The 27,179-nt window shown below is 41.3% G+C and overlaps 1 protein-coding gene across 1 annotated transcript in view; it reads left to right on the forward strand.

Annotated features, from left to right (window-relative positions):
* The first annotated feature begins 7,143 nt into the window (after positions 1-7,143).
* LOC140205827 (MOB kinase activator 3C-like) overlaps positions 7,144-27,179 on the forward strand; it is a 55,777-nt gene continuing 35,741 nt past the window's right edge. The window contains exons 1-2 of the mRNA XM_072273576.1: positions 7,144-7,442; positions 16,289-16,864. Of these exons, the coding sequence (XP_072129677.1) occupies positions 16,447-16,864 (418 nt within the window). The 5' untranslated portion in view covers positions 7,144-7,442; positions 16,289-16,446. The remainder of the gene's footprint in view (positions 7,443-16,288; positions 16,865-27,179) is intronic.

Raw genomic sequence — 27,179 nt, forward strand, 5'->3', positions numbered from 1 at the left:
AGAGAATGAGGATGGGCATCAGTGGTGGGGGGTGGGGGGTGGGGGGGAGATGGTGACAGGACTGGCAGATGAGGAGAAGAGAAGTCGTAAGAAGGGAGCCAGAATGGGGAATGGAAATAGAGAGTAATGCGAAGGGGCGGGGGAGAAATTACTGGAAGTTAAAGAAATGGGTCTCCACATGGCTTTAGACCACCTAGACAACACAAACACCTACGTCAGGATGCTGTTCATCGACTACAGCTCAGCAGTTAATACCATCATTCCCACAATCCTGATTGAGAAGTTACAGAACCTGGACCTCTGTACTTCCCTCTGCAATTGGATTCTTGACTTCCTAACCAGAAGACCACAATCTGTGTGGATTGGTGATAACTTATCCTCCTCACTGATGATCAACACTGGCGCATCTCAGGGGTGTGTGCTTAGCCCACTGCTCTACTCTCTGTATACACATGACTGTGTGGCTAGGCATAGCTTAAACATCATCTATAAATTTGCTGACGATACAACCATTGTTGGTAAAATCTCAGATGGAGACGAGAGGGTGTACAGGAGTGAGATATGTCAACTAGTGGAGTGGTGTTGCAGCAACAACCTGGCACTCAACGTCAGTAAGACGAAAGAGCTGATTGTGGACTTCAGGAAGGGCAAGATGAAGTAACGCATACCAATCCTCATAGAGGGATCAGAAGTGGAGAGAGTGAGCAGCTTCAAGTTCCTGGGTGTCAAGATCTCTGAGGATCTAACCTGGTCCCAACATAGCGATGCAGTTATAAAGAAGGAAAACAGCGGCTATACTTTATTGGGAGTTTGAAGAGATTTGGCATGTCAACAAATGCACTCAAAAACTTCCATAGTTGTACCATGGAGAGCATTCTGACAGGCTGCATCACTGTCTGGTACGGAGGGGCTACTGCACAGGACCGAAAGAAGCTACAGAGAGTTGTAAATCTAGTCAGCTCCATCTTGGGTACTAGCCTACAAAGTACCCAGGACATCTTTAAGGAGCGGTGTCTCAGAAAGGCAGCATCCATTATTAAGGACCTCCAGCACCCAGGGCATGCCCTTTTCTCACTGTTACCATCAGGTAAGGGATACAGAAGCCTGAAGGCACACACTCAGCGATTCAGGAACAGCTTCTTCCCCTCTGCCATCCGATTCCTAAATGGACATTGAAGCTTTGGACACTAGCTCACTTTTTTATTATACAGTATTTCTGTTTTTGCACATTTTTAAAAATCTATTCAATATATGTAATTGATTTACTTGTTTATTTAATATTATGTTTTATTTCATTTATTATTATTATTTTTTCTCTCTGCTAGATTATGTATTGCATTGAACTGCTGCTGCTAAGTTAACACATTTCACGTCACATGTCGGTGATAATAAACGTGACTCTGATTCTGATTCTGACTCTGATCTTCTGAAATCATGTTGGAGGTCACCTTTTTAATGAAAAGCCACATAAACTTTTTGACTCCAGTAATAAAGAAAATGAAAAATAAAACAAAGAAATTACAAAACAAACAATTCAATTAGACATCAGCCAGCACACAACGTTCCATTCTGAGGGCCACACTTTATGAAAGATACCTCAATGAGGGCTTTAAGTAGATTTATGATCAATTATCACCATACATAGAAACACTTAAATTTGTTTCAAAATCTCCTGTAACTTATTGAAAATGATCAAATCATGGGAGCAAACTTTAGAGCATTGGAGGCTGAAGGACCAACACCATTGCACACCAATTAGAACATACACTAATTACTTTGAGGCACTGCATGTGTGCTTGTTAAAGTTTATAGACTAAAACTTGCAGTTTGAAATGGTTTAGGGTTGGCTCACTTTATATCTTATCAGATATATTACCAGAAGGCAAAAGAAATCAAATCAATATCAGGAAAAAATATTTACAGTACTATGCAAAAGTCATGTAAAAAAATCTATAAAGCAAAGACTCCTTCAAAAATAATGAAATAAAAACTTTCTAAATATCAAAAAAAGAGCAGTAAACAGTTAAAAAAACTAAATAAAATCAATCAACGCACATAAAAATTGCTGGTGAACACAGCAGGCCAGACAGCATCCATAGGAAGAAGCACAGTCGCGTTTTGGGTCGAGACCCTTCGTCAGGACTGAATAAAATCAATATTTGGTGTGACCTCCAAATTTGATGTGCCTTTAAAACTGCATTAGTTCTCTTAGGTACATTGTCATAAAGTTTTATAAGAAAGAATAGCTTGGGAGGTTGTTCCAAGCATCTTGAAAAACTTGTCGCAGTTCTTCTGCAGACCTTGGCTGTGTTGCTTACTTTGGTCTCTCCATGTAATCTCAGAGAGTCTCAGTGATGTTGAGATCAAGGTTCTGTGGAGGCCATACCATCTGAAATGATATTAAAAAATCTAGAGTGCCTGAGACTTTTGCACAGTACTGTATACAACCAATCGTTGTGCATTGCCTGAAAAGGTGGTAGCATCAGACTGAATGATAACTTCCAAAATGTAACTCGATAAATAATGAGTGGTTAAAAAAAACGTTATTCTACTCTAAATCAGAGTAACTGAATAGATCGTTCAAAAACCCGATGGAGTACTCTGGGCCAAATAACGTTTTCTGCACAGTATCATTCCCTGATTGATATTGATCACTTTGAAAGTCAAAGTAAGATTGCTTTGACTTTCTGACTCCAATTTTGTCCTTTGGCCAGACTGTTCCATAAAAACATGATTTACTTCTTCAATCTGAAAAATTTCTAAAATATGATCTGAATTGTAAGAGTAACTGATAAGGCATTCTACAGCACCATTCTTTTGATGTCTATACACTCACAAGATACTTGCTAAGAGTTCAGCGCCAAGGAGAAAATTGCAAACAAGCTTCCATTCTATATAAATTGATCTGTGATATACAGACTATATCTAACACTGCTCAGTCTAACAGCTTATGTTCAGACTTGTCATAATTAGGTGGAAAGGGAACAGAGACCATAGAACATTACAGCACAGGAACAGTCCAAAAGTTCAAAGTAAATTTATTATCAAAGTATATCTATGTCACCATATTCAACCCCAAGATTAAGTTTCTTGCAGGTATACTCAATAAATCCAACAACCATAACAGAACCTATGAAGGATTCCACCAACAGAGTGGACAACCAGTGTGCAAAAGACAACAAACAATGCAAATACAAAAAGAAAGAGAAATAATAATAATAATAATAGTAATAATATATAGGTAATAAATATCGAGAACAAGAAATGAAGAGTCATTGAAAATGAGACCATAGGTTCTGGGAGTACAGTGAAGTGTTCCTTCATAGGTTCTGGGAATACTTCAGTGATAGGGCAAGTGAAGTTGAGTGAAGTTATCCTCTCTGGTTCAGGAGTCTGATGGTTGAGGAGTAATGACTGTTCCTAAACATGGTGGTGTCTTGAGGCTCCAGCATCTTCTCCCTGATGGCCGCAGCGAGATGAGAGCATGATCTGGGTGGTAGGAGTCCCTGATGATGGATGCTGTTTTCCTGCAACAATGCTCCATGTACATGTGTTCAATGGTGAGGAGGGCTTTAGCCCTGTGATAGTCTGGGCTGTATCCATTACTTTATGGCCCACCATATTTGCATTGAACATGATGCCAATCCAAATTAATACCATCTGTCTCCATATTGTCCACATCCCTCTATTCCCTGCTTGTACAGATGTCTGTTAAAGTGTCAATTAAACATTGCTCTCACATCTGATTCTTCCACCTCCCTTGGCAGCATGTCCCAGAAGGCTACTCGTCTCTGTGTAAAAAAACTTGCCTTGCACGTCTTCTTTAAACCTTTCACTTCTTATCTTAAATCTATGCCCCCTAGTATTTAACATTTTACCTACATAGCTATGCATCGTATAACTTTATATTTTGTATGTCAGAGCCACTTTGGCATATAGGTATTAGATAGATAGGTATCCATGAATTTGGTTATTCAATTAACCACATTTTGAATAAGGAATGCAAACTGTTCCTATTAAAATCAAAAGAGATTGTAGTCAAATAATAGCATTATTAAAATGCAAAATTAAGTAGCAAGATATCAATTTAGCACATTTCATTAATTATTACAGTTACTGGTTCTTAATTTCTAAAATGATTGGACCCTTCATGAACTTGTATGTGCATAGATGGAACAAGAAAACCTACCTGCCAAAGCTATTAAAAATATTTCTCTAAATGGGCAAAGATTTTCACAGACTCTGACCTCAGTTTCAAAGGAGTTCTCTGATGGTGGATTCTCTGATGATCAATTACTTTTGCATTGGAAGGAATGAACCGATTCCAGCCATGAATTCTCTAAATAGTAGTCACAGTCATAGTCATACTTTATTGATCCCAGGGGAAATTGGTTTTCGTTACAGTTGCACCATAAATAATTAAATAATAATAATAAAACCATAAATAGTTAAATAGTAATATGTAGATTATGCCAGGAAATAAGTCCAGGACCAGCCTATTGGCTCAGGCTGTCTGACCCTCCAAGGGAGGACTTGTAAAGTTTGATGGCCACAGGCAGGAATGACTTCCTATGACGCTCAGTGTTGCATCTCGGTGGAATGAGTCTCTGGCTGAATGTACTCCTGTGCCCAACCAGTACATTATGTAGTGGATGGGAGACATTGTCCAAGATGGCATGCAACTTGGACAGCATCCTCTTTTCAGACACCACCATCAGAGAGTCCAGTTCCATCCCCACAACATCACCGGCCTTACGAATGAGTTTGTTGATTCTGTTGGTGTCTGCTACCCTCAGCCTGCTGCCCCAGCACACAACAGCAATCATGATCGCACTGGCCACCACAGACTCGTAGAACATCTTCAGCATCGTCCGGCAGGTGTTAAAGGACCTCAGTCTCCTCAGGAAGTAGAGATGACTCTGACCCTTCTTGTAGACAGCCTCAGTGTTCTTTGACCAGTCTAATGGTCAAAATCTATTGGTATGACAAAGGAAACAATATCAGGATTATCTCTACAGCCAATATTCTCAGCAGTTATAGACACTTAGATTCATAGAACATCACGGTATAGAAGCAGGCCCATCAGTCCATCTAGTGCATGCCAGCCTGGTCTTCCGCCCAGTTCCATCCACCTGCACCCAGTCTATAATTCCCTATACTTCTCTCTTTCATGCACCTATCCAAATTTCTCTTAAATGTTACAGTTCAACACTTCATCTGTCAGCTCATTTCACACTCATTCTATCCTTTGTGTGAAGAAGTTTCCTTTTAGATTCACCTTAAATATTTCACTTTTCACTCTAAACCTATGACCTCCAGTTCTAGCCTCACCCAACATGAAGGGAAAAAGCCTGCAAGCACTCATACTTTAATACTTTTCATAATTTTGTATAACTCTATATGATCTCCCCATATTCTCCTGTGCTCCAGGAAATAAAATCTTAACCTATTTAACCTTTCTCTACAACTCAGATCCTCAATTCCTGGCAACATCATTGTAATTTTTTTCTGTACTTGTTCAAGCTTATTGATATAAGCTGATACTAGTTAGCCACATTGACTCTAGGCTCCTGAAAGAGACTCTGCTCTGAGCCCCATCACAGAAAAGCTAACCAGATGGATAGAGGAAATGGCTTAAGAATATTCTGAAGACCTCTTTCGTCATTCGTTAGAATTTTTTGCTTCTGTTCAAAGTGGAAGAAGGTAGCAACAAGATCCTCAAGTCCTTTACCTGGAATTTGCTGAAGATTTAGAGGGACATGGGCCAAATGAAGGCAAATGTCTAGCTTGGCCAGACATCTTGTTTGGCATGAAGAGTCAGGCTACAAGGCTTGTTTCTGTGCAGTATAATTCTGTATTTCTTTGTCCACGCAAGCCAGCAAATACTTCTTTGAACTATTTCCATTTTCCATCACTCAACTTTTATTCCATGGAATTTCAAGTAATCATCTCAATACTTGTTAAATGTGAAAGTATCAGCCTCCACCACCCCTTTGAACTACTTTCCAGATGAAGAAAAATACGCATTTGTTCTAAGCCCTTTGCCCTCCTTAGCATAAGCTTACAGTATATATCTGATAGAAGTGCATAAAATCATGAGAGGCATGGACAGGGTAGATTGTGAAATGTTTTTTCTCATGTCACGTGGAAGGAGGAACTACCTCACACACTCTGACAGCTGCCTTCTGACTCATCATTGGAGGAGACTCTGCTTCCTATAAACCACAACAGAACCCACTGAACCAGAGCTGCAGCAAGCCACCATCTACAGTATAAAACCAAGAGACCGCCTGACAAGAGAAAGTTAAAATCCATTACATTTAAAGACATTTCTGTGAGGTTTAAAATTCATCTTAGTGTCATCTTTTACTTAGAACCTGAGAGTTTACACCATTATGAACTCATTCAGACCTTGTTCAATGAAGTGTAAATTTTGAGAGTATTTGATTTGACAAGGAAACATTTTGTATCTTCAGCTGATTTCCCCTGAGATGCAGAATACTGAAGAAAAGTGTAGTTTGTAGAGAAGTGTTGAATTACAGGCAAAGTTTTGGAAGTTCCTCATTCAATCACATGTTGGCAGAAATCCTGAATTTACTGATGAATGCCAGAAGTTCCACTGAGGTTCCAACTACATGAGCTGGATCAGTGATAACGTGAAATAGATGCTTTCCTGACTTTTATATTTTAAATCCTTCCTTTGAGAAAAAGGTTCACCTAAGATTCTCAGGTAAGTATTTTGAAAGATTGTGAACAGGGGACTCAACCTCTATGATCTCGCTGATGAACTTACAGGGCAAAAACTGCAATGGATTTGTGAAGGAACACAGTGACTTAAAGTGTTCCATATTTTCACTGGGGTTTCAGACAGACTGATCAGTTTAGCATCTGATTGTGACACTTGTCCTAGGTTCCAATAGTTGAGTATTCTGTAGAACAAGTGATAAAACCCTGACGAGATGGGTGTGGTTCCTTGTCCTTCATGGCCCTGAGGTGCCATTTTTGACACTTTCCCAGCTATAAGTGACAGTTTTAAAGAACAGCTGTTATTTAAAAAATAAGATTCTTACATTGGCGTGCACAATGAAGCAACGCCATTCTTTCTAATTCTATGACATTCATTTCCTTTCAACGGAACCATACAAAAGCGGGAAACAATCCTTTTAAAATTTTACTGAAAAGAAAGTTCACGAAAAAAGATGTGATCGAGGGCTGTCTCAGGATGTGACATCATAGACAGGAAAACGGGAGAGTAACCCTGCCTCTCCTCCCAGTACCATGTAAAATAGTAGACTGAGCTTTGAAAGAGGAAAGCACCAAAGTGCGTGGCTGTGTTAAACTGACTCCTTCAGGATGTAAATCCCTCACAGTTGCAGCCTTCTGTAGCAAATGCGAAGATCCGTGTGTGGCAGAGAAAGCAATATTCCTTGAAGTGTATAGGGGTAAGTTCCAAAACTTTTAATTCTTTTCAGAACCTCTTAATGCCGAGCTTTCGCTTTCTGCTTCATTTTAAAACTTCTTTAAAAAACAAATGACTTGTCCTTTCGCATCAATTGCTCTGCAGATTTCAGTTCGCTTTGAGTCTCAGCTGCCGGGAATCAACTGTCCAGTGATTTGTGGCATGCAGACTAAATGTAAAGGCAGCTGTTCCACCAAGATCCCCCAGTGCAGTGGAATTTTAGCAACTTTGTTGTAAAGAGAATAACTTGGCTTGGGGGGGGGGGCGGGTGATATTATGGCCGCTTTAAATAGTGACAAGTAGAGAATATTTTATTATTTTGATTTCGTGGAAAGTTTCTTAAGGATAACACACAACTGTTAATATTGGCTTTCTGCCCAAAGGCAACTGGTAGACATAACACACTAGGAAAAACCGAATAGATATGAAGTGAATGAAAATGAAACAACCCTTGACCTTCCATTATAGTTAGATCATGTGATTTCATTGCAAATGTTTATTAAAAAAATCTAACAAGTTTCTTCCCTATGAATTTTGTTGTTATCTTAAATGGATGTCTAGAATGGCGTAGGTAGTGCAATGGGATGATGACTGGTTTACGTTATTGGCGGTCTACATTAACATTCGGCTGCTTTGGTTGCAGGCTTTCACATTTGACGACATGTTACGTGGTCCTCCTCTTCCAAGGACGGGCTCAGGTCAAGCCTTTGCCTGAGATAGTTGGGGGATTGATATGTCCTTGGATCAGAGGTTTAATGGCTTTAGCAGAAGTTGCAGCCTTGCTTGTGGAAGGGAAAGTATTAGTCAGCCTTGTGTTTCTGATGGTGGGAGGGTAAAACATAGTGTGGGGGTGGGATTGTTGTTATCAAACCCTTCCATACTATGGAATTTATGTCCTTGTACAACCAGACTCTTCTGTGATAGAAAATCTACTCTTTGTTGGCTGTGCTAGTGATTGATCGAGGGTCAAGTTATTCAATATTATATTGCTACTGAAATGTAAGTGTAAATATTCCTCCAAATCAACCAGTCTGTTAAACCAGAGACTTTTGACAGTTAATGTACAGAAGAAATATTGCATACATAAATGTGTAATTCACGCACAATAGTCCTCCTAAAGGTGCTAAACGATCAACCACAGTCTATATGAACACTACAGTTGGTTATTCTGTTAGAGTTAATAGTTGTTGTTTAGAAAGATTTTCAAATTCCATGTTCATTTAAAGCAGATGTTAAGTCTAGCTTTATATTTTGTACCTAAATGATTTATAACTCAAAATTATGGTGCCCTTGAGCAGAAAATAAATGCTTCCACAGTTGATCGTAGTACAGTTAGGAGAACCATCTGAGACTCCTTCACAGCCAAAATGTTCTACGGATCAGAGCAGACCAAACCAATTAATAATGAGAATGGAATCTATCCCTTAATCGTGGGACTGAGGGAAACTCAGGCACAGAATGTTAACAGCAGTAATGTAGAACATTCTGAATTCAGTTTTATGTAAGCCTCTCTGCTGATGTGAAACTGTGCTGACTATGTTCCTTACACTGTAGTTGTCCTGGGGATATCTAAGTTGGTTATGAGCCAGACTGATGTTAGCCCGTGGGTGAATAATGCCTTCACGTTGGTGAATAACAGAAACTGTGCAAGCTGCAAAGCTGGACTGCAACCTGAATTTGAAGTGTTGCACTGATGCTACTCAACCTAGAAGTGGTTGCATTTATTTCCGCTCTGGACATGAACTAGAGACCTAATGCTGAGAACATCCACGTTTCTAAGGAGCCATCTTTTTGTGTCTCTTTCTGACAGTCTTGTTATCAATTGTTTACAACATAACCTCAACGCCCTCATTGCTGTACATTCTCAGAATTTGCAAAGGGGAGTATAATTAGTTCTGCAATCAGAAAAATATTTCTTATTTGCAAATTATTTTTATGTTGTACATCGTGTTTTGCCTGTTCTTACTGTGGCTTGGGCCATGCAGAATATTCTGCCACATATGGAAGATAGATGGGTGTCTATCCCCATCTGAAAGGTCAGTGAATCAGTATTATTTTATACTGTGGAGGTGGATTCAGGTCCAGATCAGAACAATTCTGATGCAGTTCTCCTGTATATGTATGAACTGAAATTAGTTTTGTTTTTTTCAATCCAGTTTCTAAATGAAACAGCAATTCTGATTTATATTGTAAAGGATTCTCCGCTGAAATAGTTAAATCATATTCTTTTGAGGCACAACTGTTATTTTATTATTATCTTTGTGTCAGTTCCCAGCAACTATTCTGTCTTTGTAAATGTTCAATGTAAAAAAAAAATGCAGTTACTTCTCCCTCCCTGAATAAAAGCTTATGGATGATAATTACTGATTCAATCAATTTGCTTATGGGCTCTGCATGGGATGCCTTGGTTTGCCCGGTAAAGTTCTAAGGTCATCCTCTGGGAGCAGTTTTCCCTGTAATTTGCAGAAGGATGAGAGCTGGTGAGGATACTATGTTAAAAAAAAGCAATACAACTGAGCCAGCTTGCTTATTTCTCTCAGTATGTATTTGCAAGGAGGAGATGGGATTGGCGAATGCATGCTGTCATGGAACGCAGTCCAACTAGTTGGATTGCCTCACTGAACTGAAAATCAAACAACTGCTGATGTCGGAGATCTGAAATAAAACAAAAATTTTGGAACCTCTTGACAGGTCAAGCCGCAGCTGTGGAAAGAGAAACAGTTGATGTTTCAGGCTGAAACTCATTCATCAGTGTTTCCAGCAATTTTGTTTTAATGCAATGAATTGTTTGTACAGGTAATTGTAATGGGGAGGAGATGAATTAAAGTCCAGAGTAAATTTTATTATGCAAGCAAAAACACACACACACACACACACACACACACGCACACACATATATAAATATCAATCACTATATACAACCCTCAGATTAGTTTTCCTGTGGGCATACTCAGCAAATCTGTAGTATAGTAGCTATAACAGGGTCAATGAAAGATCAACCAGAGTGCAGAAGACAACAAGCTATGCAAATATAAATAAATAGCAATAAATAATGACAACATGATTACTGTACAAGATAAAGAGTCCTTAAAGTGAGATCATTGGTTGTGGGAACATCTTAATTGATGGGCAAGTGAGTGTAGTTATCCCTTTTGTGCATGAGCCTGATGGTTGTGGGGTAGTAACTGTCTTGAATCCGGTGGTGTGAGTTCTGAGGCTCTTGTACCTTCTACCTGATAGCAGCAGCGAGAAAAGAGCATGACCTGGGTGGTAGGGTTCTCTGATCGATGCTGCTTTCCTCCGACAGTGTTTCCCGCAGATGTGCAAAATGGTTGGGGACTTTACTCATGATATACTGGGCCGAATCCCCTACCTTTTGTAGGATCTTCCACTCAAAGGCATTGGTGTTTCCTTACCAGTCAAATCACTCTCCACTACACATCTTTAGCAGTTTGTTAAAGTTTTAGATGTCATGCTGAATTTCCACAGACTCCTAAGGAAAAAGAGGTGCTGCTGTGCTTTTTTGCAATTGTCCTTATGTGCTGGCTCCAGGACAGGTCCTCTGAAATAGTGACACCCAGGAATTTGGAGTTGTTAACTCTCTCCACCTCTGATTCTCGGATGAGGACTGGCTTATGGAGCTCTGGTTTCCCGCTCCTGAAGTCTACAATCAGTTCCTTAGTCTTAAGACCATAAGATATAGGAGCAGAATTAGGCCATTCGGCCCATCGAGTCTGCTCTGCCATTCAATCATGGGCTGATCCAGTTCTTCCAGTCATCCCCACTCCCCAGCATTCACCCCATACCCTTGGATGCCCTGGCTAATCAAGAACCTATTGATCTCTGCCTTAAATGCACCCAGTGACTTGGCCTCCACGGCCGCTTGTGGCAACAAATCATGCTGACATTGAGTGAGAGGTTGTTGTTATGACATCACTCAGCCAAATTTTAATCTCCCTTCTGTAAGCTGATTCATTACCACCTTTGACTCAGCCCACAACAGTGGTATCATCAATAAACTGGATTATGGTTGTGGAAGGATTGGAAGAATGGTACGCTTCTGTGAAGGGACAAGGTCTCGCACACTCTCCTACTTATTCACTCATTTTCATGATTTCTCTCTCACTCTTGCTTTCTACCTCTCTTTGCAGTTTTTCCAATTTTCTGTACTCTCTCCATCTTTCACATTCTTTCTCCCTCTTTGTCTTGCTCCCAGTCTCTATCCATATCCCTCTCTCTCCTTCTCCCACTGTATCTCCCCTCCTTCCATCACCCCTTCTCTCACCCCCTCACATCCTTAACCCTTTCTCTCTCTCTCTAACTTTTTTCCCTCCAGCTCCCTTTCTCTCACCCTGTTCTTCCATCTTAATCCTTCTCTCCTTCTCCCTTTCCTCTCTTATTCTCTTCCTTTCTCCCTTTCTTCCTCCCTCCATCTCTCTTTCTTGCTGCATGTTTCCTTTTCTTCCTCCTCCTCCCTTTCTTCTTCTCCCTCCCTCTTTCCCTCTGGATCTCTCTCCCAACCTTCAGCCAGAACACTTAACAAGATAAATTTGAAACTAATATGCTGATGAAATATTTTAGTGTTGTAGCAAGGCCGCAATATTTTATCTGTCTTTCCAGTGTTTGCTGTTACTGGGAGAGACATTTAAAATAAGGAATAAGCAATTTTCCAAATGACTAAAATAAGAGTTTAGTTAAATTGAGTAAATGGTAAAAATGCAAAGTATGCAGTCACTGTAGACTCTGTAGGTTTTGGGATATTGACCAAACAAGGCTTAAAAATAGAAATTAAAACCCTCAGGAGATATGCCCCACCATTGGACATGGATTACTTTTTATCCTTCAACACTTATTTCTCATCAGTCTTTCCTTTAATTGTTATTTGTTCCTCACCTGTTCAAGTGAAGAAATAGGTTACTGTCAGTTAATTTGGAGTGCAATATGTCGCTAAACTGTCAATGTAATTACTGTTCACATTTTAAATGCAGGAGAATTTGGAGTTTTAGTTTTCATTTGGTATGGCTGTTTGTTTTATTTTGAATGTGCTGAGTTGGTATATAAGCTGTACACCCCATTCTTTGTGATTATTAGAACCTCTGATATTCTTTAGTCTGTGTGAGCTTATTCTGCAGTCAAAAGAAATTTATTAATGTGGTTTATTCACATGAGTGGAATCAGGAAGTGGGTCAAATCTCTCAGCATACTTCTTGATAAAAGTATCAAATAGAGTGCTGAGGGAGTGGTGATAAAGAATAGTTATTTCTGAATAGGGTAGACAGGAGTATTATGAAGATTGTCAGCATTGTTGTCCATAATTTATATTAAAGATTTAGAATAAGGAATCAAAAACAGCATATCTAACTTCGTTACTTTGATTCTGTAAATTGGCAAGCTTCACAATGCAAAAAAAGAAAAAAGTTGTATTATTTTGGAATAAATTTAATCATTATCAGATGTAAAATGTTAATTGATAGAAGAGTAAAAGAAGGTCAGAATATAAATGCATTAAAATTGACATTGGGTTAGTGAAGCTATAATAAAAGTAAACTGCATTATTAGGTTTTGATTTATTGGTTTTTATTATTGGCTCTGTTTATTGTCACAGGTAGTACATTGAGGTAGTACACAGTGAAACAATACAGTAATACAGTGCAGAATCTAGAGTTACAGGTATAGAGAAAATGTGTTGCTGGCAGACAATAAGCTAAAAAGCCATGATGTGTTAGATTGTGAGGTTAAAAGTCCATCTCTAGAGGACACTCAATAAACTTTTAACTGCAGGGTCGAAGCTGTCCGGGAGCCTGGTGGTATGTGCGTTCTAACTTTTGTATCGTCTGTCTGATGGGAGTTGAGAGAAGAGACTTAGTCCGAGGTGGGTGAGGTCTTTGATTATGCTAGCTGCTTCACCAAGGTGTACAGGGCTAACAACCCTGACTGGTAAACAAAGTTGTTACGAGAACAGCAAAGAAGGTTCCTTCTATATCTGAGTGCAACAGAATTCTTAAGTCTCCACCCAGGACTTGCATGACTGACAATTGTGAAAATCAGGAGGTAGCTACTGACATGATGAAGGGAGCCCTGAACACCACCAAAGGTGGACAACCTTCATTGCTGCCCAAACACCAGTGGCATAATGGGCAGTAAGTAAGTACGGTTACCAAGGCAGCAAGAAGTATTGACAGGGTCCACGGAGGTGTGCCTGGTTTCTGTTAGCGGTGTCCACAAACAGCTCTGATGTTCCTTGTGGTCTTGGGTAGAGCAGTTGCCATACCAAGCCGTGGTTCATCCAAAACTGGTGAGGGTCAAGGGGAACGTGCTGAATTTCATTTCCAGGGGAGAAGAAAGAAATGGTAGCAAAGGTTGCAAATGCTGGGCTATGTGCTAATATCTGTGAGAGCCTGCAACACATTATCCTGAAAGAGACATTAGTTCCAGAATCAGAATCGTCCTTATTATTCTTGACATACATCATGAAATGTGTTCTTTTTCAGCAACGGTAAAGTGCAAGACATAAAACTTAGGATAAATTAGAAAAATAAGTAAGTAGTGCAAAAGACAAATAACAAAGTAATGTTCATGGGTTCACAAACTGTTCAGCAATCTGATGATAGGGAGAAGATATTATTAAAATGTTGAGTGTGCGTCTTTAGGCTCATGTACTTCCTCCCAGCTGATAGTAGTACGAAAATAGCATGTCTCAGATGGTGAGGGTCTTTAATGATGGATGCCACCTTATTGCGGCAGTGCCTCTTGAAGATGCCTATGATGGCAATGAGGCTTGTACGGTGATGGAACTGGTTGAGTTTACAAACCTCTCCAGCCTTTTGTGTTCCTATACATTGGAATTGCCATATCATACTGGAATGCAACCAGTTAGTTTGTTCTCCACTGTACATCTGTAGAAATTTGCAAATCTTCAGTGACATACCAAATCTCCTTAGAGTCCTAATGAAGACATGCCTTCTTCACGATTGCATCAATGTGTTGGGCCCAGGTTAGATCCTCTGAGATGTTGACTTCCAGGAGCTTAAAGCTGTGTACCCTTTCCACAGCCCTCAGTAAGGACTAGAGCATGTTCTCCTGGCTTCCCCTGCCCGAAGTCCACCATTAATTTCTTGCTGTTGCTGATGTTGAGTGCCATGTTGTTGTTGCAACACCACACAACCAGCTTGCTCTATCTCACTCCTGTACACATCCTCATCGCAGTCTGAGATTCTACCAACAGCAGTGGTGTCATTGGTGAATTTATAAATGACGTTTGATCTGTGCCTAGCCACACAATCTTGAGTATAGATAGAGTAGAGCAGAGGACTGAGCACCTCTTACCGCCATGCACTAACTGTGGTCTCCTGATAAGGAAGCCAAGGATCTAGTTGCAGAGGGAGGTACAGAGACCCAGGTTTTGAAGCATTGATTAGTACTGAGGGGATGATGGTGTAGAATACCAAGCTGTGAAATCAATAAATAGCAACCTGATATATATTTTGCATATGGAAACCCAATAACGTTGCTCTTGTAAACATTACGGTTAAAACTTTTGTTCTTCACGTGACTTTCACAAATGGTGTAAAGGTGAACTTTAAGCTCTTTAACATCAAAAATAATGTGGAGTAATTCCTCAGCCAATGTTTCCACCTGTGAGAACCAATTAAACTGGAAAACATCAGTGTAATTATCAGCATAAGATAATGAGCAAAAAAAGAGTAAGTTCAGAAAAAATCTTTAAACAGAACTAGGAGAGAAATGTGTAATTCGTTGCACTACTGAAAAGGATTGCATGTAAGGTTTGCTTTTATTACAGCTTTGTATTTCAATGTTGTTAGTCTGAATATTAATATGGGTCTTCCCTAGCTTACAAACATCTGACTTGTGTACAACCCATACATGTGATGAAGTATTTGAGAGAATGGTGGGATGAATTTCCTAGCTGCCACAGGGCTGCTGGTGACTATTCTTGATGTTAGCTGGAAGTCTGTGACATTAAACTCAAGAATATATTTTTGTTAACACATTGATGTTTATTTTTGAATCCTACCTAGAGATAAGTCTCTACCAAAGGAGGTGTAAGGTTCTTCTTCCTTCCACCAGCCTGCAGGTCACCCTTGGGCAAAGTGTTAGCACCTGTTTAACCAGCCCCCCCCCCCACCCCCAGCTGATCAGGGGTCACGTGAAGCCATGGGAGAAGGTGGTGGATTGTTATATTTGCAGCTGGTGCAACCATTGACACCAGGCCACCAGACAGACAATCTCTGAAGAGTATTGATAATGGACTGGAGTCACCCATCTTGTAAAAGGCAATGGAAAATCACATCTGTGGAACAATTTACCAAGAATAGTCATGGTCATAGAAAGACCATGATCACCTACGTCATACGACAGCATATAATGAATGATCTAGAGACACAGCAACTGAAACAACAGCAGAGTCCTTTTTAAAAATTATCAATACTATTTTAAAACCTCATTTGCAGGAATATCTTCTGAAAAATCATTAGTAATTGCCTCAAATAGCCTTAGGATGAACTTGTTAATATCAGTTTTATTATTAAGAAAACAAAATGAGATTTATGCTGCTTCTCCAAACTTTCGATTCCTATGGGACAACACACCTCTGCAGGCATGTAGGAACTTGGTTCACAATACCTTTCGAAATTGTAAACAGTTCAGGTTATAATCCCTTCCCAGAAAGAGAACCCTGTCATAACTTGAGGAGTACTTGTCATGAGAACTTCAGTGCAAAGTAGATTTATGCTTAAATGGATCCCTGATAACATGACTCAAACTTGCTTATTGACAAAAGAAAATAACTTCAAATTTTTTTTTTGACAGAAAATTTTGTTTGCCACATCAAGCTGTGAAGAATGACCTGAGTGAGTGACCTCTTGACATCTACCCATTAGCACTGTCAAGACAAGTAAATTGCTTCTGCGCTGAATTGTGTTTAAGAGAGAAACGTTCCACTTTTGACATTCTGCACCATTTTGAAGATGGCCCTTTGTCTGAAGCAAGTTTTCAATAAAGACAGGACATTTCGACCTCGAAAAAAATTTGAGCCTGGAACCCAACGGTTTGAGTTGTATAAGAAAGCTCAGGCCTCACTTAAATCTGGTGTTGATCTCAAGACTGTAGTCCAGCTTCCCGCTGGGGAAAACCTCAATGACTGGATTGCAGTGAACACTGTAGACTTCTTCAATCGAATCAACCTCATCTATGGTACCATTTGTGAGTACTGCACTGCAAGGAGCTGTCCTATCATGTCAGGAGGGCTGAAGTACGAATACAGATGGCAGGATGAACACAAGTACAAGAAGCCTACGAAAGTGACTGCTCCACAGTATATGAATTTGCTCATGGATTGGATTGAAACCCTAATCAATGATGAGGACAATTTCCCCACCAGAGTTGGTAAGACTTTTAAGAGTAAAACAAACGCTTGCATATGGTAAAGGTGGTGACAAGCTTTAAATTAATATTGGTAGAATCAGTTAAGTGCTGAATGCAAAATATTTACAAGTCACTGAAATAGCTGAGCTAATTTGCAACTCTGTTTCTGTTTAGAATTTTTAAAAAATGTATGTTCTTCTAAGATTTGGTTGGTAGCTGCATTTAAAAAATTATCTTTGAACACAGATATAGTCTTGCAAGGTCCAAATTGAGAGGCTCGGAAACTAATCCTAAAGCCAACTGGAGTAAGTTGGCGACGGAGGCACGTTCCAAGAAAGGATATATGGCTGTGATAGTGAGTCTGAGTCAAAATGTGGTCGAAAAGTGTCCTGACGAAGGGTCTCGGCCTGAAACGTCGACTGTACCGCTTCCTAGAGATGCTGCCTGGCCTGCTGTGTTCACCAGCAACTTTGATGTGTGTTGCTTGAATTTCCAGCATCTGCAGAATTCCTTGTGTTATAGTCTTGCAAATTCTGTCTTGATTCCAATGTGAGATGATGAATTGCTTTTACACAGTTCCATTCCAGAGAAACGATAAAGCAAAAGTTGAAAATCTAGCAGAGACCTCGTGCCCCTATTTGCCCAGATGAACAAATTTTCAGGTAGGATTTTAGATGTGCAGCCAGCACTCCAGACCACAAAGAGGACATCTAAATGAATCGAGATCCTTTGGATGCAGTAGGATTCAAACTAGTGATGCACGAAGCATAGTGCTTGATCAAGCATTAATTTGGCTGTTGAATGATCCTGGAATAGAAGGCCTTTTGCATTTTTTTTTTGCTAAGAGCTTTTGAGTGGCAAAGAGCAGAACAATTTCTGTGAGCTGTAGAGAATGGTGCCAGAAAGCCGCAGCTGGCCTTCTGTTCAGCAGCCCAATTTAAATAGTTTAGTTGTGTTTTTGAGTACTGCAGTACTCATGTGGTCCACAACCCAGGAAGCATCCAAACTGGTGGATTTCCTCCTTAGTGTGTTTTATATTTCTGATGTACTGATACTTTTAACCCTCGCATGTTAATCAACATTTATAATGGTTCTTACAAATTAGCGGCATGTACAGTGACTTTTAAAAGTATTCGGCCCCTGACCCTTTGTTCACATTATTAAGTATGTCAACCAGGGATTTTAGACCATAAGGTTATAGGAGCAAAATTAGGCCTTTTGGCCCATCGATTCTTCTCCACTATTTTATCATGGCTGATCCATTTTCCCTCTCAGTTTCAATCTCCTGCCTTCTCCCCATATCCTTTCATCCCCTGGCCAATCAAGAATCTATCAGCCTTTGCCTGGTATACAAAAAGACTTGGCCTCCACAGCTGCCTGTGGCAACGAATTCCACAGATTCACTACTGTGTGGCTAAAGAAATTCATCCTAATCTCCGTTCTAAAAGAACGCCTCTCTATTCTAAGGCTGTGTCCTCTGGTCCTAGCCTCTCCCACCATGGGAAACATCCTCTCCACATCCACTCTAATAAGGCCTTTCACTATTTGATACGTTTTAATTAGATCACTCCTCATTCTTCTGAGTTCCAGTGAATACAGGCCCAGAGCCATCAAACACTCTTCATGTGACAAGCTATTGAATTCTGGAATGATTTTTATGAACCTCTTTTGAACCCTCTCCAATTTCAGCACATCCTTTCTAAGATAAGGGGCCCAAAACTGCTCACAATACTCTAAGTGAGGCCTCAACAGTTCTTTGTTAAAGTCGCAACATTAGATACATATTCAGATTTTTGAATTTTCTCTCTGTTTAGAAAATAGTCAACCTTTTTATTTCTTTTACCAAAGTACATGACCACGCATTTCCTGACACTGTATTCCATCTGCCATTTTGCCCATTCTCCTAATCTGTCTGTCCTTCTGTAGCCTATCTACTTCCTTAAAACTACCTGCCCCTCCACTTATCTTCATATTGTCCCCAAACTTTGCAACAAAGCTATCAATTCCGTCATCCAAGTCACTGACGTAGTAAAAACTCCATTTAGTCCCACTCTTCGCCTCCTGCCAATCAGCCATTGTTTTATCCATGCTAGTATCTTTTCTGTAATACCATGGGCTCTTAACTTGTTAAGCAGCCTCATGTGTGGCACCTTGTCAAAATCCAAGTACACAACATCAGCCAACTCTCCTTTGTCCATCCTGCTTGTTATTTCTTCAAAGAATTCCAACAGGTTTGTCGGTCAAGATTTTCCCTTGAGGAAAGCGTACTGAATAAGGCCTATTGTAAAGTATGAAAATCTACAAATTAAACCGAAATGTCAGTGGTTCAAAGGTATTCATCCCTATCTATGTTGTACTTGGTTGAACTACATCTTGCAGCTATTACAGCCAGTAGTCTTTTTGGATAAGTCTCTATTAGCTTTGCACAATTCCTCCTTGCAAAATTGCTCAAGCTGTGTGTGTCATGTTAGTTTTGGATCAGTTGTAGACAACAATCCTGAGGTCTTGCCAGAGAGCTTGGATTGGGTTAAGCTCAGGACTCTGACTAGGCCACCCAAGGACATACTGTAAACTTTCTTCATTTGAAGATAATTGATGGTCGTTCCGGCAGTGTGCTTCAGGTCATTGTCCTGCTGAAAGATGAACTTCCTCCCCGGTTTAAGCTTTCTGGCAGAGGCTAGCAGGTTTTGATCCAGGATCTCTCTCTATTTAGTAGTATTCATCTTCCCATCAATCCTGACCAGATTTTCAGTCCCTGCTGCTGAAAGCCATCCTCATAGCATAATGCCACTTCCAACATACTTTACAGTAAGGATGGTGTTACCTGGCTGATGCATAGTATTAGATTAACACCATCTGTACTGGTAAGTGTTGAGGCAAAAAAGTTTCACCTTAGTCTCACCTGACCACAAGCCCTTCTTCCACATCTTTACCGGGTCTTCTAAGTGATGTTTTGCAAAGTCTTTATGGGAAGGTATGGGTCCTAGCTATGCCTGCCTTTTTGTTGGCTTTGTGGAACAATCTATGTTCCAAACCTATTCTGGTATCTGTCCCCCACTTTTCCTTCACTACATCGACGACTGCATTGGCGCTGCTTCCTGCACGCATGCTGAGCTTGTTGACTTCATTAACTTTGCCTTCAACTTTCACCTTGCCCTCAAGTTTACCTGGTCCATTTCTGACACCTCCCTCCCCTTTCTAGATCTTTCTGTCTCTATCTCTGGAGACAGCTTATCTACTGATGTCTATTATAAGTCTACTGACTCTCACAGCTATCTGGACTATTCCTCTTCTCACCCTGTCTCTTGCAAAAACGCCATCCCCTTCTCGCAATTCCTCCGTCTCTGCCGCATCTGCTCTCAGGATGAGGCTTTTCATTCCAGGACAAGGGAGGTGTCCTTTTTCAAAGAAAGGGGCTTCTCTTCCTCCACCATCAACTCTGCTCTCAAACGCATCTCCCCCATTTCACGCACATCTGCTCTCACTCCATCCTCCCACCACCCCACTAGGAATAGGGTCCCCCGGTCCTCACCTACCCCCCACCAGCCTTCGGGTCCAACATATTATTCTCCATAACTTCCGCCACCTCTAACGGGATCCCACCACTAAGCACATCTTTCCCTCCCCCCCCCCCCCACCACTCTGCTTTCCGCAGGGATCGCTCCCTATGCGACTCCCTTGTCCATTCATCCCCCCCCATCCCTTCCCACCGATCTCCCTCCTGGCACTTATCCTTGTAAGCGGAACAAGTGCTACACCTGCCCTTACACTTCCTCCCTTACCACCATTCAGGGCCCCAGACAGTCCTTCCAGGTGAGGCGACACTTCACCTGTGAGTCGGCTGGGGTGATATACTGCGTCTGGTGCTCCCGATGTGGCCTTCTATATATTGGCGAGACCCGACGCATACTGGGAGATCGTTTTGCTGAACACCCACGCTCTGTCCGCCAGAGAAAGCAGGATCTCCCAGTGGCCACACATTTTAATTCCACATCCCATTCCCATTCTGATAGGTCTATCCACGGCCTCCTCTACTGTAAAGATGAAGCCACACTCAGGTTGGAGGAACAACACCTTATATTCCGTCTGGGTAGCCTCCAACCTGATGGCATGAACATTGACTTCTCTAACTTCTGCTAATGCCCCACCTCCCCCTCGTAACCCATCCGTTATTTATTTATATACACACATTCTTTCTCTCTCTCCTTTTTCTCCCTCTGTCCCTCTGACTATACCCCTTGCCCATCCTCTGGGTTTCCCCCCCCTCCCCCTTTTCCTTCTCCCTGGGCCTCCTGTCCCATGATCCTCTCGTATCCCTTTTGCCAATCACCTGTCCAGCTCTTGGCTCCATCCCTCCCCCCTCCTGTCTTCTCCTATCATTTTGGATCTCCCCCTCCCCCTCCCCCTCCCTCTTTCAAATCTCTTACTACCTCTTTCTTCAGTTAGTCCTGACGAAGGGTCTCGGTCCGAAACGTCGACTGTACCTCTTCCTAGAGATGCTGCCTGGCCTGCTGTGTTTACCAGCAACTTTATGTGTTGCTTGAATTTCCAGCATCTGCAGAATTTCTCGTGTTGATGGGAAAGGATATGCTTTGTTTTTAAGCCAGGGCACCTTCCATCAATACCATTTTCGTTCAAGGCCGTAGAGATTGTGGAGCCATGAACTTCATCGCCAGTTTCAACCACTGACTTTTGCAGCTCACTCAGACTGACTTTGCATCACAATAGCCTCTCTTACAAGTGTCATTCTTCTCTAGTGACTAAGTTTGGAGGAGCGGCCTGACCTCGGCAGTGTGGCTGTAGTTTTATATTGTTTCCACTTTTTCCACAGTGAACTGAACTGAGCTCTGAGGTATGTTCAGTGCCTTCTAGATGGTCTTGTACCCTCCCCAGGGTTGTGCTTCTCCATTACCATTTTCCTGACTTGGATTGAATACTCTTTTGCCTTCATTTTGGTTTGGTCTGTTGAAAATCTACCATACAGAGAGAGGGGGTGCTTATTCATAGGAATTAATTGAAAACAGGCGATTATCCAATTTTCTACATCAGCAAATAGGGTGTGTTGGTAAGTTAATATATTGCCACTGAGGAAAGTTAGTGTAGTAATTACAAAGGGGATGAGTATCTCCAACCTCACAATATTGGTTTTTAGTAAATTATTGACAGATTTTGGAATTTTTCTTTCGATTTGACATGATGCACAATGTTTAGTGGATTAGCTCAAAAATCCTACTTCAATACATCTTAACATTAGAAAATGAGACAGTAACATATGAAAATAGTTGTGGGGACTGAATACTTTTTCAAGGCACTGTATTTCACACAGAATACATTTAAAGATAGTTTATTTGGTCTCTGAATTCACTCATGGGGATACTTTGGGATATTGCGCACAGGTTTGAATATCTATCAACTTTTAGGCACACTTGAAACAAATGTGGGATTAAACTGGGGAGCCAGATATGCATAGCAACCTTAATGATTTTGTCCAAGTGGAAATGGGGGCAGCATATACAGAGGATGTAAAACTCACTTTCCCCTAAGTTTGAGAAAGCTAGCCAGCAATAATTGAAAATACCACTAGTTGCCTCTTCACAAATTGTCCTGTACATTATCTTTAAAACAAAAATTTGGGACAAAGGAATCAAGAGGTTCCCCAAAAGGGGGTTCAGTCTAATAGCAAACTATCTTGTACTTGCTTGGCTTTAGTGCCTTTAGACTTGTGCAGAACCCAGGCGATTGTCCTCAACAGGCCACCACTTGTTCAGTATTTCCAACCTGATGAGAAGATGTTAATGAAGCCAAAGATAGGTAGTAGTGTGGCTTTCCTACTGTGATGTTTTGCTGCCTAACCCATAATATCTTCCTCAATGGCAAAGTCATCTTAGATTAGATTAGATTATGAGGACACTCAGTCCTTGTTTATTGTCATTTAGAAATGCATGCATTAAAAAATGATACAGTGTTCCTCCAGAATGATATCACAAGAAACACAGGAAAAACCAAGACTAAAACTGACAAAACCACATAATTATAACATATAGTTACAACAGTGCCAAGCAATACCGTAATTTGATAAAGAGCAGACCATGGGCACGGTTAGAAAAAACGTCTCAAAGTCCCAATAGCCTCATCATCTCACGCGGATGGTAGAAGGGAGAAACTCTCCCTGCCATGAACCTCCAAGCGCCACAAACTTGCCAATGCTGCACCATTGGAAGCACCCGACCGCAGCAGACTCTGAGTCTGTCCGAAAACTTCGAGCCTCCGACCAGCCCTTTGACACAGCCTCTCCGAGCACCATCCTCTGCCGAGTGCTTCGTCCCCGCCCCGGCCGCCGAGCAACAAGTCAAAGCCGAGGACTCGGGGCCTTCCCCTCCGGAGATTTCGGACCACACAATAGCAGCAGCAGCAGCAGCGAAGCAGGCATTTCAGAAGTTTCACCAGATGTTCCTCTGTGCTCTCACAGCCGTCTCCATCAAATCAGGATTGTGCATGGCATCCTTCTTGACAAATAACAGACATCACCACCGGAGTGGCCGCTGCGAGCTGCGTCGCATCACCATCTTCTCCTGTCCTCCTCTCCTTGGAGTTCAGTAACAAAGTTTTATAGCATAGAAAAAGAGCCTTTGGTCCCTACCAGTCAAGGTGTATATTTAGGCAAATTCCTTTTTGCAGTACTTGGCCTATATCCCTCTAAATTTTTGTCATCCATATACCTGCTCATATACTTATAAAATGTACCTGCCTCATTACTTTCTCTGGCAGCTGGTTCTATATGTAAGCCAAAAAAAAATCCCTCAGATTCTTATTAAACTTTTCACCTAAAGGTTATTATTAAACTTTTCCCCTAGTTTTCAATTCCCAAACACTGGGGGGAAAAGCACTGTTTATCCTATTTATATCCCTCATGATTTTAAATACCTCTCTGAGATCACAACTCAGTCATCTACGCTCAGTGGCAACTTTATTAGGTACATATGTACACCTGCTTATTAAAGCAAAAATCTGAACAGTGACTGATGTGGCAGCAACTCAATGCATAAAAGCATGCAGACATGTTCAAGAGGTTCAGTTGTTGATCTTGTCATACATCAGAAAGGAAATAAATGTGATCTAAGTGACTGTCTGTGGAATGATTATTGGTATCCAATGGGGTGGTTTGTGTGTCTCAAAATCTGCTGACCTCTTGGGATTTTCACACACAACAGATTGTAGAGTTCACAGAGAACTGGGCAAAAAAATCAAAAAAAACTCCATTGAGCAGCAGTTCTGTGGGCAATAATGCCTTGTTAACGAGATGGGTTAGAGAAGAATGGTCAGATTGGTTCAGGCTGACAGGAAGGCAACAGTAACTCAAATAGCCATGCGTTACAACAGTGGTTGGCAGAAGAGCATCTCTGAATGCACAACACACCCAACCTTGAAGTGTAAACACAAAATACTCTGCAGATGCTGGGGTCAAAGCAACACTCACAACACGCTGGAGGAACTCAGCAGGTCGGGCATCATCCGTGGAAACGATGAGTCGACGTTTTGGGCCGGAACCCTTCGTCAGGACTGAAGAGGGAAGGGGCAGAGGCCCTATAAAGGAGGTGGGGAGAGGGTGGGAAGGAGAAGGCTGGTAGGTTCCAGGTGGAAAAACCAGTAAGGGGAAAGATAAAGGGGTGGGAGAGGGGAAGCAGGGAGGTGATAGGCAGGAAAGGTGAAGAAGGAATAGGGGAAAACACAATGGGTAGTAGAAGGGGGCAGAACTATGAGGGAGGTAGTAGGCAGCTGGGGGAGGGGGCAGAGTGAAACTGGGATAGGAGAAGGGAGGGGGAGGGAATTACCGGAAGTTGCAGAATTTAATGTTCATCCCAAGGGGCTGGAGACTACCTAGATGGTATATGAGGTGTTGCTTCTCCAACCTGAGTTTAGCAAGGCCGTGTATGGACATATCCGAATGAGAAGCAGAGTTGAAGTGGGTGGCAACCGGGAGATCCTGTCTGTTGTGGCGTGCAGAACCTTGAAGTGGATGGGCTACAGCAGCAGAAAACCACAAACATACACTCAGTGGCCACTTTATTAGAGTACAAAAGGGACCTAATATATTGGCCACTGTGTATGTGCTCTAAAGACCCAACCTTTCTCAGTCTCTTGAAACTTGGCCATATCCTTTTTTTCACTCTTTCCAGTTTAATCTCATGCTTCCTGTATAACAGGCTGATTAGAACTGAACGTACTACTCCAAGTGTGGTCTCTGACATGTTGCGCAATTATAACATAGACGCTCATGCGTCATGATGAACAATATTTATTTGTGGAATGAGATTAATATATTAGAATCCTAGTTGAACATTCTTTAGGTTGTATGGAAACTTTATCTGCGATTCACCAAAAATTCAAATCATTCTGTGAATTTGTTTCAGAGGCAAAGCTGGGCCTGTTACTGGATTGCCTTTGTTGCTTCCATATTTAATACTAAGCTCAAAACCGAAATCAGATCAGAGGGGAAAAATGTAAATCCTCCACCCCGGCAGGCTTGCTAATCACCTCTCTGTTTCCAGCAGACCATTTTAACCCTTTCCATGTAAAAACAAAACTGTACGCACAACTCTGCAACCGGACTGCTCATTAGAAAGGAGAACATGGGTCTACAGCTGCTGGAATCTGGAGCAAAAAAAAACTGCACTGCAAGAGCTCAGAGGGTCAAGTAACATCTATTTAAACAAAGGAATTGTCAGTCCTTTGGATTGAAACCTGATGCAGGGTCTCAACTCAAAACAAGCTGCAGGAAGTCAAGTCAAGTCGCTTTTTATTGTCATTTCAACCATAACTGCCGGTACAGAACATAGTAAAAATGAGACAATGTTTTCCAGGACTGTGGTGCTACATGAAACAATACAAAAACTACACTGAACTACGTAAGAAAAAAACACAAAAACTACACCAGACCACAGACCTATCCAGGACTGCATAAGGTGCACAAAACAGTGCAGGCACTACAATAAATAATAATAAATAATAAACAAGACAGTAGGCACAGTAGAGGACATAGTAGGTTGGTGTCAAGCCAGGCTCTAGGTATTGAGGAGTCTGATGACTTGGGGGAAGAAACTGTTACATAGTCTGGTTGTGAGAGCCTGAATGCTTCGGTGCCTTTTGCCAGATGGCAGGAGGGAGAAGAGTTTGTATGAGGGGTGCGTGGGGTCCTTCATAATGCTGTTTGCTTTGCGGATGCAGCGTGTGGTGTAAGTATCTGTAATGGCGGGAAGTGAGACCCTGATGATCTTCTCAGCTGACCTCACTATCTGCTGCAGGGTCTTGCGATCTGAGATGGTACAATTTCTGAACTAGGCCGTGATGCAGCAGGTCAGGATGCTCTCAACACAACCTCTGTAGAATGTGGTGAGGACAGTGGGTGGGAGATGGACTTTTCTCAGCCTTCGCAGAAAGTAGAGATGCTGCTGGGCTTTCTTTGCTATGGAGCTGGTGTCGAGGGACCAGGTGAGATTCTCTGCCAGGTGAACACCAAGAAATTTGGTGCTCTTAACGGTCTCTACGGAGGAGTCGTCGATGTTCAGCAGTGAGTGGTCGCTCCGTGTCCTCCTGAAGTCAACAACCATCTCTTTTGTTTTGTTCACATTCAGAGACAGGTTGTTGTCTCTGCACCAGTCCGTCAGCCGCTGCACCTCCTCTCTGTGTGCTGACTCACCATTCTTGCTGCTGATGAGTAACTCAAGGGCGGAAGCAGTATATCTGAAGGAAAATCATCCTTTGTTCCTGCAGCTTAATTTTTTTTTAACTTGTTGGAAGGAGTTGCTGCTGTGTAGGCGAGATGAAAGGGGCTGAATTTATTTTGCTGTGAATATATTTCTTTCAATATCGACCTTTGATAACCCTATGTCACACGGCTATGAGCAAATCCAGATGAGGTATCAGCCAAGGTCGATGAGAGTAACATAGAAATGCCAGTACAGCAGAATTAAGCATCTGGGTCCCACACAGCCATGGAATAGGTTGAATGTAAGAAAATCAGAATCAGATTTAATATCACTGACATATAAGATTAATTTTGTTGTTTTCTGGCAGCGTTACAGAGCAATACATAAAACGTACTATAAATACATAGAGTGGATTCGAGTTAATTGAGACACATCAGGACCAGTGCATTTTGGCCCAATTAGCTGAAGTTTCATGGAAATAGTTAACAAGGTACAAAAAGACAAGCTACCGTTTTAACTGAATAACAAATTATTCAATTAAATGAAATACAGAACAAATTAGAACACTATAACTATAAAACTGTGTTAGCTGTTAGTAGTTATCAATGGCGGAATTCAGCCAGAAGTGC

This window comes from Mobula birostris, chromosome 12 (assembly GCF_030028105.1).
Source record: "Mobula birostris isolate sMobBir1 chromosome 12, sMobBir1.hap1, whole genome shotgun sequence".
Taxonomy (NCBI): Eukaryota; Metazoa; Chordata; class Chondrichthyes; order Myliobatiformes; family Myliobatidae; genus Mobula; species Mobula birostris.